The 13,791-nt window shown below is 41.9% G+C and overlaps 1 protein-coding gene across 1 annotated transcript in view; it reads left to right on the top strand.

The window, feature by feature from the left end:
* Nucleotides 1-13,608, top strand: part of CDKL1 (cyclin dependent kinase like 1) — a 56,679-nt gene extending 43,071 nt beyond the window's left edge. The window contains exons 5-10 of the mRNA XM_072838501.1: nt 1,547-1,637; nt 2,249-2,449; nt 5,107-5,189; nt 8,404-8,460; nt 9,661-9,816; nt 11,586-13,608. Of these exons, the coding sequence (XP_072694602.1) occupies nt 1,547-1,637; nt 2,249-2,449; nt 5,107-5,189; nt 8,404-8,460; nt 9,661-9,816; nt 11,586-11,693 (696 nt within the window). The 3' untranslated portion in view covers nt 11,694-13,608. The remainder of the gene's footprint in view (nt 1-1,546; nt 1,638-2,248; nt 2,450-5,106; nt 5,190-8,403; nt 8,461-9,660; nt 9,817-11,585) is intronic.
* The last annotated feature ends 183 nt before the right edge of the window (nt 13,609-13,791 follow it).

Genomic DNA, 13,791 nt, shown 5'->3' with positions numbered 1-13,791 from the left:
AGGTTAGCACTTTCCTGAAAGCAGGTTTTAGGATTCAGGAGCAAGAGAGACCTCATAAAGGCCCTGGTGAAGAAAATCAGATACAGCACATACCACTCACCGTTCCTGGAGAGTCCCTGAAGCTCTGGTCAGCCACATGTACTGATGTTGGGGAGGATGCAGAAACCTGTGTAGAATTCTCAGAACAGAATTGGAACACATTCTAGCTTGCAAGTACTTCTGACCGTCTGTCATCGTGATATTCATGGGTGTACCCGTTTATAGTAGTATGTGAAGCTGGTGATAAAAGAATGGCGATCTCAGAGCCATTAATTGCTGAAAACCAGATAGATAGTAAAACAAATAATTCAGAAATTGTCTCTCCCCCAAATTTTCCAGAGTAATACTCATGGGAAAACACTGTCACTGATCTCCCACCCTGTAAGTCCTTTGGAGGGAGAAGTAGGCCAAGCCCAAGAAGAACCTCTGTCCTCTCTCCAAATTCTAGAAAGTCAAGAATACCCCAGGGTTTTAGCTGCAAGCTGAAGAGGGTCTCCCAGATTCCAGCAGTATCCAACATTCTTCTCCAGAGAGGAAAACGCTTGGAAGAAGGAGTATTAGGAACCCTCAACAGGATTTTGACCCAAATGTTGTTTTTATGTAATCTTTAATTAGGTTGTTGATTTGTTTTTTGCCAAGAGAATTGTTATTTAATAAGAAAATCATGTGAAGAGTCATAAACTTTCTTCTAACATTAGCCTGTTAAACAATGTCAGCTGTGGTTTGGAAACCACAGGTGACTGGAGTCTAAATTATGGAATGGGGGCCACATCCCGTGGGGGTGGATGTAGTTCTAAGAACACTTGTGTGTGGGACAGAGCTGACATCTAGCGACTCTCCCCAGAGGTTAAGCACTGCCTACTCTGTTTATCTTGTCAGGACGAATGTCAAGAGCTGGAAGGGAGGTCTCTTGGCAAGCTCCTCGTTCCCGCCCTTCTCTTCCCTAGCTTATCTCAGCAGACCCAGGGCTTGTCCTGTTTACCAGGCGGACCGTGTTCTGTTCTCACTTAAACAACTGATCTGTGAATTCTGCTTATGCATCAACTTGCAGCTCCTGCAGCCATGATGCAGGCCTCGCCCAGAGTCTTTCACATTTTCCCTTTCATCTAGGGTTACCAGAGTACGTACAAGCACCAGTTAAATCTGAATTTCAGATAAACCATCATAATTTTTTGGTATAAACATGTCACGAAAACTTCATGGGGGTATACTTATACTAAAACCTTACTTGTTTATCGGGCTACCCTACTTTCATTTTTTTCCATTCTTCCTTTTTGGTCCTTTCTGGGCCCTTTAGGAATTTGGGATGATTCGGGCCATAATGAATATGGTACTAGATTAATTTTAGGCTGCAAAATAGCAAAAATAGCCAAAAAACTTTTATCCAAAAGACCAGTAAGAGGTTTTAATGATTTCTCAAATGTCTGTGAAATATTCATGAGTTCATAATCCCGTATATTATAGTTGCTCCTTGATAATCTGTTTTTGTTTTGATTTTTATGAGTAGTGCATACATAGAGATGTGAAGCCAGAAAATATCCTCATCACAAAACATTCAGTGATTAAGCTTTGTGACTTTGGATTTGCCCGACTTTTGAGTAAGTATTGATGTTTCCTTAAGTAATTGTAAAAGACAGAAAGATTCTTTATATGAGAAAGGCTCTAGATGCTATAGAATGCTACTTTTTATATATTTTGGGCTTGAGCTTGCCCTAAATTACAATTTGTAATTACTGAAAATATGTAGATACTTATAGTGTTTTAAAAATGTATGCTATATGTAAATTATACCACAGGAAAGTGGTTATTAAAAAATATATTATTCTCCTGGTTTCTACCTTTTTTTTTTTTTTTTTTTCACTAAGCTAGCACTTCTCAGAAGTACTATTTTAGAAGAGTGGTTTTCAACTTTGGCTGCGGATTAGAATCAACTGGGGAAACTATAAGCTGTAACTATAAAAACTATACTGATACCTCCCCAGACTCTCCCCCAAAATTTCTTGTTTCACTGGGCTGAAAGGGGCCCAAGCATTAGTAATTTAACAAATACTGTATTCCAACTGATTTTGATGTGCAACCAGTATTGAGAAACCGTTGATTTAGAAAAGCCATAAGATGGGACACAAGCTTGATTTCTTAGGTCTTCCCCCCTCTCAGTTTTGATTCCAGTATTCTGTTGTTCTATTTTCCATGTGCCATCACTGGCCAGCTGGACCCAGTGACTACTACACAGACTACGTGGCTACTAGGTGGTACCGCTCCCCAGAACTATTGGTGGGGGACACACAGTATGGCCCCCCAGTAGATGTTTGGGCAATTGGCTGTGTCTTTGCTGAGCTGCTGTCAGGGGTACCTCTGTGGCCAGGAAAATCAGATGTGGATCAGCTCTATCTGATTCGGAAAACCTTGGGTAAGTAGTGTTTTTGTCATGCCTTTTGGGAAACTGAATAGTTTTACCCATGTCGATATAGGACAGAGCCAAGTTCCCAGTCTCATTCAATGCTATTTACAGTTACGAAGGAGGGGTACTCTAGGAGCCTTACTTAAATAATTTCATTAAAGGTGTCCACATTTGGGGGCACCTTACTGGCTCAGTCTGTAGAACACATGACTCTTGATCTCAGGGTTGTGAATTTGAGCCTGGAGTTGGGCATAGAGATTACTTTTAAAAAGTGTTCACATTTGTTTTAATAAAAAGAATTTTAACGATTGTGAGTTCATACTAATTGTCCAAAAGGACACAAGGTTCTCTCTTCAGTATAGTTTGGATCAAGTTAAACTCTGAATAATAATCATAGCAACAATAAAAGCTTACATTTCTGTAAGGGCTTAGCAGTTTACAGAATGCAACTGTGTTGTATTTCATTTGTTATGATATAGTAGTTCGTTCTTTGGGGATCCTTCCCACTAGCCTGCCAGGCTACATTGTATCATTCAGATGCCATAGAAGAAGATTCTAAAACCTTCTATGTGTCAGGAAGAAAGGCTGGATCTTCTGGTGTCAACTATTGTCTTTCTATTCTTGCCATATGATGGGGAAGGGAAGAGGAGGAGAAGAGAGACTTGGAGAGGGATCGATGAAAAGATGTATATATAAGCAGTGACTGCTCCCTTCAAAAGTCAGGGAGTTTAGGGACCCCTAAGTGGTTCAGTTGGTTAAGCATCTGTCTTTGGATCAGGTCATGATCCCCGGGTCCTGGAGTGAGCCCCACATTGGGCCCCCTGCTCAGTGGGGAGTCTGCTTCTCCCTTTCCCTCTGCCCCTCCCCCTCCCCTTGCTCATGTGCTTGCCGTCCTATTCTCTCTCTCTCTTTCTCTCTCTCTCTCTCAAAAAAAAAAAAAGCCTAAAAAAAGGGAGTTAAGTTACTACTCCCCAGTTTAAAGCAAACTTCCTCCTCTAAGCTCTTGCAGCACCTGCCCTCACCCTGTCTTGTCTTGTGCTTTTATCTCCCAAAGATCCTGTCAGCTACCTGAGGATGAGCTAATGTCTTACTTTCTATACATCCTCCACCAGTGTCTGCACACAGTAAGCTGTAAGTCTTTGCTGACAGGTTTTTTGAGTGACCTGTAAGGCACCTTGGAGCACTTCCAGGTGCAATCAGCATTCCTTTGCTGTTTCCGTCAATGATTTTAGGGCACCTTCTTCATGTCCCCGCTTCCAGCACTCCGGTAGAAGAAAGTTGTGTGTGTGTGTGTGTGTGTGTGTGTGTGTGTGTGTGTGTTTAAGATTTTATTTATTTATTCATGAGAGACAGAAAGAGAGAGGCAGAAACTTAGGTAGAGGGATAAGCAGGCTCCCTGCAGGGAGCCCTATGTGGGACTCGATCCCAGGACTCTGGGATCACGCCCTGAACCAAAGGCAGATGCTCAACCACTAAGCCACCAAGGTGTCCCTGATGGAAGAAAGTTATTAAGGTACAAGCAGTGTAAAAAAATTAAAAAAAAAAAAAGGTACAAGCAGTGTGCTCATGATGAAGCTCACTGAGATCAGGAGCAAGGCAGGAGAGAGTATATTTTGGCCACTTGTACAAAATAGAGCAAGACAGCAGCTTTTAGATTTCAGTAAAAGATATAGTTCCAAAACCAATCAGTAAAATTAGGCAATTTGATATCCTGGGATAGGAACTCCAGTCCAGTCACAGCATTTCCAGGGCTCTGGTTGGGAGGTTTTGGTTGTTCACTTTGTTTTGGCAAGAGAGCCTGGGTGTGCCTTATTCTCTGAACAAAATTGCTCTTCACGTGTAATACCTCTAGAATTTTACACAAGGGTGATTTTAGCTGATTTGGCTGAAAGGTGAGCCTCACATAACCCCCCAGAATATAGGAATCCCTATTTTGTTTCATTGAATCAAATTGTAACTAGTTTCTAAGCAGATAAAATGGGATTTCCAAGTGATTACTATCTGATGAAACAAGAAAAGGTGGTTCCAATTTGGAAATGTATTCCTTCTAGCTAGATCTTCCATGACTGACTGAGTGACCTACCTACCTTCCTTCCTTCCTTCCTTCCTTCCCTCTCTCTTTCCTTCCCTCCTACCCTCCTTCCCTCTATCCCTCCATTCCTCCTCCTTCTCTCCTTTCATCCCTCTTCCTTCCTTCCTCTCTTCTTCTTTACCCCACTTCTTTCCTCATCTATTGATAGGCACCATTCTAAGTGCTAGGCCAAAACACTTTCATATCGATCCATCCAAATTCAATTAATATGATTTTGCTTTGTAGTTGTTGCATTTTCGCTATTTTTTAAACAGGCATTTTTTTTATTTGTGTGTGTGTATATGTGCCTCTGAGCCATTTGGAATCCTCAAATACCCTGTGAGCCCCTGAAGGGCAAGAAGCTCTTGCCTCCAGTGTCCATGCATGCTGCCTCCTGTCCACCTGACACAGTGCTCAGTCCCCTGAGGTCTGAGCACATGCTGTGGGGGGCTGCCTCAGTGCCTCCGTCTGCCTGGAAGGGCAGACTACAGCCTTAATTGGTTGTAGATACAGAAACAGCACCGATGGAGGGGAACCATAGGTCTGCACTTGCTAACTGATCTCACTTTACCCACCTCTTTCTTCTTGTCCGAAGGAGATCTCATTCCTAGGCACCAACAAGTATTTAGCATGAATCAGTACTTCAGTGGGGTGAAAATTCCAGACCCTGAAGATATGGTGAGTGACCCACTTGGAAAAGAGCTCTACCTGTTGGGGCCAAGGTTACCAGGGTGTGTAAGTGGTGACCATTCTCGTTACCTGGGGAGTTGCAGGGCTAGCTAGGCTTTGGTAGTTATTCACTGGCCTGAGCCCTGTGGCCCACTCTGCCTTGGAAGGTCAGTCTCAGAGTGAGAAAGAATGGTGGGGCAAATTGGCTCCAAAGACCATTGCCTCCAGTGAGAATTTAGAAGTTGCTGATAGCAGAGGCACCTGGGTGGCTCAGTGGTTGAGCATGTCTGCCTTTGGCTCAGGTCATGATCCCGGGGTCCTGGAATCAAGCCCTGCATCTGCATGTCTGCCTCTCTCTCTCTGTGTCTCTCATGAATTAATAAATTTAAAAAAAAGAAGAAGAAGAAATTGCTGATAGCAGAGGCTAGCCAGCATGTGGGACAGAAATGCAGAAATGCAGACCTTCTTGCTCTAACCTCCTTTGTTCTTCATCATTTCCAGCAGTTGAAGCAAGGTAGCTCACACAATGACTTATCCAGGAAAATCCAGCATTGCCCAAGTGCCCCACTCCACTGTGCTCTTACTGCCCAGACCATGACAGGAAACAGTGATGAACTTTCATGGCCAGCCTCATTTGGGTACCTGTCCTCTATGAGACACATTATGTCTTTATGAGAAAACACTCAATTTTTTTAAAACTAAAAAATTTAAAATGTGCATTCTCTTAACCCACTTTTGAGAATTTATTGCAGTGAAACCATTAGGGGCATAAATATGTGGTATTCTTCAATAGAAATTATTTCCTTTAGTGTTCCATCAGCAGGGGATTCATTAAGTAAGTTATGGTATATTCTTACTATAGAAATACCACATAGCCAGTACAAATAATTAGATTTATTTGTATTCATCTGAAAAAAAGTTCCCAATGTATTGTTAAGTTTAAAAAAAAGGCTATAAAACAGTATATATAATTTGACAACATATTAACAAATGTTTGATAAATACACAATTCATGTATACATATATTTACATATATAAATAAAAAAATAACATGGCAACTTCTGGAAAATCATGCAAAGCTTTTAACATTTGTGAAACAAATGGTTGCCAGGATATAGACCAAAATATTAACACTGGGTATCTCGGGATCCCTGGGTGGCGCAGCGGTTTGGTGCCTGCCTTTGGCCCAGGGCGCGATCCTGGAGACCCGGGATCGAATCCCACATCGGGCTCCCGGTGCATGGAGCCTGCTTCTCCCTCTGCCTGTGTCTCTGCCTCTCTCTCTCTCTCTCTCTGTGACTATCATAAATAAATAAAAATTAAAAAAAAATTAAAAAAAAAAAAAAAAAAAAAAAAAAAAAACACTGGGTATCTCTTTGTGGTGGTGTGTTTTCTTTCTTTCCTTATGTCTTTAAAATATTTTTTGAATGTCTTCGAATGAGGCTGTATTATAATCAAAAATATTTCAGAACATAATTAAGATTTGTGAAGTCATGAGTTTCTACTGTCTAAGGAGGGTACTTTTGAATTGAAACTAAGCCTCCGATTGCTCAATTTCCAGATGGAAGTTCTGTCCAGTTCCATTCAAGCTCTCTGTTCGCTCAGCCTCTTGGCTTGTCCCACAGTTGGAGGCTCTCACCCTCCCCACTGCCTCCTTCCCCTACACCACTAGGAATAGGAAAAGTGGGTCATGCTGGGAGTATGCTGGGCCAGAGAGGCAGGAATGACACCTGGCATATGGGAGGTGACCCAGCTGGCTCCCTTGTGACCTGGACATTCCCATTTCCACACTAAATATCCCTTAGTGATTTCCTGTTCTCTCGTCTACCAGTGAAGACTCAGAAACAACCCAGGCTTCATCCATGTAAAAAGCTTCCCAAGGTTTCCCAGAGGTTGTCCTGCAGGGGATTTCCTGTTGACAGAAACACAGGAAGAAGCAGTGCGGGGGCTGCCCGCGTTGAACATCTGTGCCTGAGGCCCTCTGCTGGTCGCTCACCCTGCTAGAGGGAGGCCTGCTGGCTTCTGGCACCGGGAAACCGGCTAAGCAGGCAGGATGGCCTCATATCACAGCCAACCAGCCGGCCTCATCCCAGGCCTTGTTGCTGAGACAGCAGAGCGCAGTGTCAGCAGTGTCATGTCAATCCCCCAGCAGTGCTCAGATTTAACACAGAAATAGCAAGAGAAATATGTAAGATAAGGGGGTGGGGGTTGGAGGAGAAGGTTCTCATACAAATCTGCTGTAGGATTTTTTTTCCTGGTGGTCTTAGGGAGCTCTAAAACAGAGGCTCTTAGCTCTTACCCTCATCAGTGATTAGTAAGTGCACCCTCAGAATTTGGTTGTTGGGGGCTGGTTCCCTGTGCAGAATAACTCTGTGCATAGCACCCAGAGTCGTATTTCGTTAGATGAGCCTGGCCAGTTACTCTGGCCAGGACTCACAACTGCCATCTTTTTATGCATACAGTGCACTCCAGCTGCCCTCCTTAATTAGCCTCCGTTAGTGACATATCTCTTTAACTGGCCTGTCCATCCGCCTGACATTGAGCATTCCTCCTGCTTTATAGTGCTTGTGATTCCTGATTGTCTCCAGCATGTGACTGGAGCAAAATAGCCTTATATGGCCAAAGGGAGATTGACAAATGTCTGCCCTGGAGACTCTTTTAAAAACAGTAGGATGAACAGGGAAACAGCAGGCTCTTGTGGGAGGAGGAAATAGTGTTTATTCCAGAAAAACCTAGAAGCATCTGTTCACCTAAGTAGGGAAAAAAATCTATTTTGAAGCTTCCTTTATGTAACTGTCAATAAATGCAAAAATTAGGAGCTCTTTTAAATGCCAATATAAATACCAAAAATTATTCTGAGGAAAGGCAAGTTACATAAATGGAGGCAGAATAAAGGAAATAACAGTTGCTACACAAAGTGAATTTCCTTCTTTCATTAATGTTCTATCATAATTTGCTACCTGCGTCAGTTCTCCGGGAAGTGAAGGGAGCGGTGAGGAGGAACATTAGAAGAGAAATTTGGAGGTGGAGAGAGAAGGAGCTTGTGAAACAGGCATAGGAGGTTGTTTCAGCTGGGAGGTAGGTGGGCAGAGGGTGGAGGAGGCAAGAAAGGTGGTGCCAGGAAGATGCTTTTCTCACTCAGAAGACATTCAGTCTGAGGTCACCTTATCTTTAAACACATACTGTAAATAAAACCCCTTTTCTTTTCTTCTTTTTAAAACAGGAACCACTTGAATTAAAATTTCCAAACATCTCTTATCCTGCCCTCGGGCTCTTGAAGGTAAAATCATAGCTTCTAACAGACCAGGAAGCACACAGTAGCTGGTGTCACTGGGGAGTCTGAATGATTTATGTCAGTTTCCACGAATGGAAAAGTGTTCCTTTTAGAATTCTCCTTCTCCTTTGAAAAGTGGACTTTCAATTTTTGTTCACATTCAGTTATAAGGAAAACATCTGTAGGCGTTTTCCACTTTAAATAAACCCAACGCTCTGTATTTGAAGTCTAAGTTTGCAGAAAATAGAAATTTCAGAGGATAGTACTTGCTTTATTTACCAAGGGATCCTTTTCTTCAAAAACTGTTGGGCCATAGGATCCATTTAAATAGCCAACCCCCCTAGTATATTTGAAGTTGGTTTTGATTTTAAAACTGCGATTTTCAGATATATATAGCTCTTATGTAAAGTCGAGTACCAAGTAAAACACGTGCAAGTTACAATCCATGCTCCATCCGTTTCAAACTGTATATTTACCAATGCCTTTATAATTTTAAAAATTGAGACAGTTCCTTGGGGTATGTAATTGTGAGATTTAATCTATCCAAGTATGAGCCCTACGGCCTACTTAATGACAAAGCAAATGGTTAAGAATGATGTAATATAAAGGCATGTATATTATGCCTCTCATTCCACGCATGCATATATATCCTGTAATGCATAGGTTATTTCTGGAAGAATATACCAGAGAAAAAGGAGTAGCTGAATCTAGAAGGGGGAACGGGAAGAACTAGAGTGGTGAGGAGGCTTTGCTGTGTTCTGTATGAATTTTATTTTTACCACATGTAGGTATTATTTTTTAAAATAAAAACCCTAATTAAAAAAAAAAAAACCAACAACCCTAATTTTTACAAAGTATGTACAAGGGACCAAACTGGTTAAGTAGATTATTCCAGTTGGATACTGAGACAAGCTCAAAAATCATCTCCTACTCCCTCAGGGCAGAGCACCAACTGCCTCCACAACAGAACTGCCTCCTGGGGAAAAGGATTTTTTGTTACCATTTCTAGAAACTATTTACTTATTGTGTGGTTACCCATTTAGGAATATTTGTGGGAGGAACTGAAATCATAATTGGTGTGTTTTTCCTACTTTTCCCCCTTCCTGTTCCCACCTGAAGGGTTTGATCTGTCAAAGAAGAAAAACGATCTGAATAAGTTAATACAATTTTAAAGAAGTAAGAATGGGGACTTCTCTGTCCTTTCAGGGCTGTCTCCACATGAATCCTGCTGAGAGGCTGACCTGTGAACAGCTGTTGCAGCACCCCTATTTTGACAGCATGAGAGAAACGGGGGATTCGGCCAAAGAACTTGACAGACCCACAAGGAAGACCCTACGACAGAGCCGAAAGCACCTGCCTGGGGTAAAAGTGGGGCACTGCTTTACAGAAGCCCCCGGGCTGCAGTTTCGAGTGGTCTCACGCCGGCCACCTGGTGCAGTCTGCACCTCTCCTTGAGGTGGCGGCGGCGGCGGCTTGCAGCTCCAGCACCCTCGTCCCAGCACGAGGACAAAGGGCGCCAGACGCACCTGCCTCCGAGGCCCGTGTCGCTCGGTCCCGAAGGCGCCCCTGCCCTGCGGCTCGGAGCCGCTCAGAGCGGCCGGGGCGCGTGAGCACAGGTCTCAGGCAGGTCCACGGGCGTGAGTCCCGCTGAGCGTGCTCTTTGTACTTTGGAGAACGAAATCCGATTTGTCCCCGGCAGCTCGCTGTCATCACGTTACTTTCAGTGTTGACTCACCTCCTAGGGTCATCCCCAAATGGCACCGTTTCGCCCCCAGTCTTCTAATGGTCAGCCTTGGCCAGGCAGGTGCGGCGAGCAGTGCTCTCGGTGATATCAGCAGAACAGCCTATCTTACAGGAGAGCGTCCACGCTGCCCACGGCAGCCCGTGGAGAAACGGGACTGGTATGAAGTCTGCAAAATAGCCTTACATTCGGTGTCCTGTTGTAAGCCCATAGCTGTAGTAATTGAGAATGGACTGAGAGGAGTTGGCTACTCCTGGTCCCTTCTGGATCTGCTTAGGTAGCCCTTCCTCTATAAATGATTTTTCCCTTGGCAGCCCCCCCATGCAGCGTGCTGAATGGCATCTGGGGGATATGTATGTGAAGTTTGGAGGAAAGAAGAGGATGGACAATCCGACGGATCAGGGGCAGCATGAACTGTGGGGTCCTAAGATAGACAGACCTGAGTTACAAAATTAAGAAAGCTTTGTTTTATTCTCTGTCGTGTATGACCCAGGTAGCAATACAGGCCAGAATAGACAATGGCCCCCAAGCCCAGAGTTACCACTTAGCTTGCTGTTCCTTTGTGTTCAAGAGTAAAGGGTCTTGGTGGGAATATTTCTACTTGAAAGAAGGGAAACCCACTAGTTGATGTCTTGCATATAGGACTGGAAGGATACAACTGTTTGAAATGCTAAAAAATAACTGCTTTTCAGATACCTAAGGCCATATAGTATAATTATATTTCTTTTTATGTTCTCCTTACTTTCATTTGACACTGACAATAAATTCAAACATTTTCTGGGAGCATGGAGGGAACAGTTTTGCCTTTTTAACTAAAGGGAAAGGGGGCAAATTAAAGTGCTCCAGGCATCAGTTTTCTTTGCTTCTCAGACCAAGCATTGCTTTAAATGATCCCTCAGGTCCCAGCAGGCTCTTACCTCCTGTAAATCTAGGTCTTTTTTCCAATAATGTTCATGTCAATTTTTCCTTCTTTTTCATATTCTCTAAATTTTCTAGAATGTGCATGTCTTGCTTAATATAAAACAAATTTTTAAGGGACACCTGGGTGGCTAAGTGGTTAAGCATCTGCTTTCAGTTCAGGGCATGATCCCAGGGTCCTGGGGTCAGTCCCACATTGGGCTCTCCACGGGGAGCCTGCTTCTCCCTCTGCCTATGTCTCTGCCTCTCTCTGTCTCCCATGAACAAATAAATACAATCTTTTAACAAGATAAATCTTTAAAAGGAAAAAGAGAACAAATGTAAACATTTTGTCCTCCCTTAGGTCCTGGATTCTGTACAGAAAAAGTATTTTTGTGCTGAAAAACGGACTTATTTACCTCTTTTGTGAGATGTTCTCAATAACGAAAAGAGTGCTTGGCATTGAACCTAATCCTGTGTTTTGTAATTGCAGTTGCAGTGCCTACCTCAGCTAACTAGCAGTGGCTTCCTTCCAGCTCTGGATAATAAGAAGTACTACTGGAATATGAAGAAACTTAACTACCATTTTCCAAACATTTAAGGAGCTTGGAGATGGAAGATGAAAAAGGAATTCATCAGTAATTTGAAGAAAACAAAACATGTACATTTGCTTGAAAACACTCACAATGTTAATGAATTACAAAACACCCTTATGTATTTTTCTTGTAGCGCTTCTGCCTTGAGTCCTATCCCCTGCCTTTTCAGACTGTCATCATATTCAAGAAGAGTTTTAGTTCCTGAAATCAAAATGCTTAAAATTCTATTTTCTGCTTGCTCTCTTAATTTTTATAGTTTAAAACATTTTTGGAATATTTAAGAGTTGTTCAAAATACTTAAAATCATGGATTGTCATAACAAAATCTATTTGCTTATGTTTTTAATGTTTGTAGGCATTTTTACATATGCTTTTATCTTTACCTTGTAGTAAAGGATGCATCTTCGTCATTTTTGCAGGCAAGATGGGTTTACATAACCCATCTACAGGTGACCCAATTCCCCCTGCAAACCATGGTGTGAAGCCTGCCTGGCAGCTGACCAAGGCAGTCAGTGGGTAGAACAAGATCTACAGACTTAATGGGAACTGAGACTATCAGCCTGAAAGTAATTAGTTCTTCATTCTCTCCAGCTCAGTCGCCGACTTGAGAGACAGATCTAGAGGCAGGACTATAGTGTTCTGGGTTCTGGAAGAAATTGCTTATGAGTTTTTACTTGGATCATGAAAGATGTTAGGTTGTAAACTGATATTTTCCCTGAAATACACCTTTGTACTATATGTATGTATAGTATACATACCTACATACGTGTGTACACATATTTATACTATGCTAAGAACTGATAACAAGTAGCCCAAAATTCCTAGTTTTGTATCGTGGTACTTAAAATGATGACATATAATTAACTTTTACTCTACCGCTCCTATTTCAAAAGCTTTTCACCCTCGTCCCTTGAACACAAGGGCAACATGAAGCTCACGTCTGTTTCTTGAAAGCTCATTGCCAGTTTTGGTTGATGTGCTACTGCTGTTCCCTTACTGGTTCCCAGCTGTGGTTTTGGGAGTGTATTTTACTTTATCTTCAAAACATTGCCTCTGTGCTCTTACTAGTTTACTGCTACAGTAACTTCCTTCATGACAGCATTTGACTTTATTCAGTTACTGCTGAGTTAACTCATCAAACTTGGGCATCTGCTCAATCATTTTGGCTACTCCAGCCAGTTTAATATCCTAAGGCTTCTGATGTATGTAGCTTCTTGCAAAGAGCTGACAATGGGTTAAAGACTAGTCCTAGCATCATCTAATTCTTCTTATGGGGCTTGGATTCAAATGACAAGGAAGGCCATCCCACTTCTGTGACTAGTTTACATTTTCTCTTTTCCTTTTTAACCCAAACAACGCACTTGACGAGGCAGATGACTGTAACTGCCTAATTCATTCAGTAGTTCTATAGAAAACCATTCAGAATACAAAAGTAGTTCCAGACTAAATTGTAGTGAATCAGTTGCCTCACCACACAAAAATCAAACAAATTGGAGATGGAAGCGTTCATTTTTTTCTAATGAGTTGTATTAAATGTGTACTAATGCTTGATTTAACTGTAGCTGTAACCTTTCGTTCAGCATGGAATCACCACTGTTTCACAGGACACTGGTCTATAGCCTAGGCCTTTTTTTTTTTTTTTAATTTTCTGTTTTCTGCCTTTATAGTTGACAGTGGCAATTTTATTTGTAGATGGTATATCATTTATGGTATGTGCTATTTACATAAGCCTCTCTTCCAAACACAACTGAAATTCATTTTTCTATCCGAAGGCTGCATCATACAGTGTTTATTTTAAAATTATTTCCTGTCAAGTCAAGAGCTGAATGTTCAAACCAAACATACAGAAATCTACAAGTTAACAGTAAAAGAACCAGAGCCATTTCAAGCAGGTAAAAATAAAGATCTGTTTTTATCTGTTTATGATATTCTTCGTCATTGCTTTCTAGATATAAATTGAATTTTGTGCTTATACTTCTTTTTGATGTCCCTGAGCTCATAGGAAGCAGTATCCAAAATATGGGGAATAAAAATTAGTTTCTAATTAAGATTCTCTATTCAATGCAATATTTTAATTTAAGCAAAACATAAGTGTAACTGTGTT

Source organism: Canis lupus, chromosome 9 (genome assembly GCF_048164855.1).
Source record: "Canis lupus baileyi chromosome 9, mCanLup2.hap1, whole genome shotgun sequence".
Taxonomy (NCBI): domain Eukaryota; kingdom Metazoa; phylum Chordata; class Mammalia; order Carnivora; family Canidae; genus Canis; species Canis lupus.
This window is presented reverse-complemented; position numbering and strand designations above follow the sequence as displayed.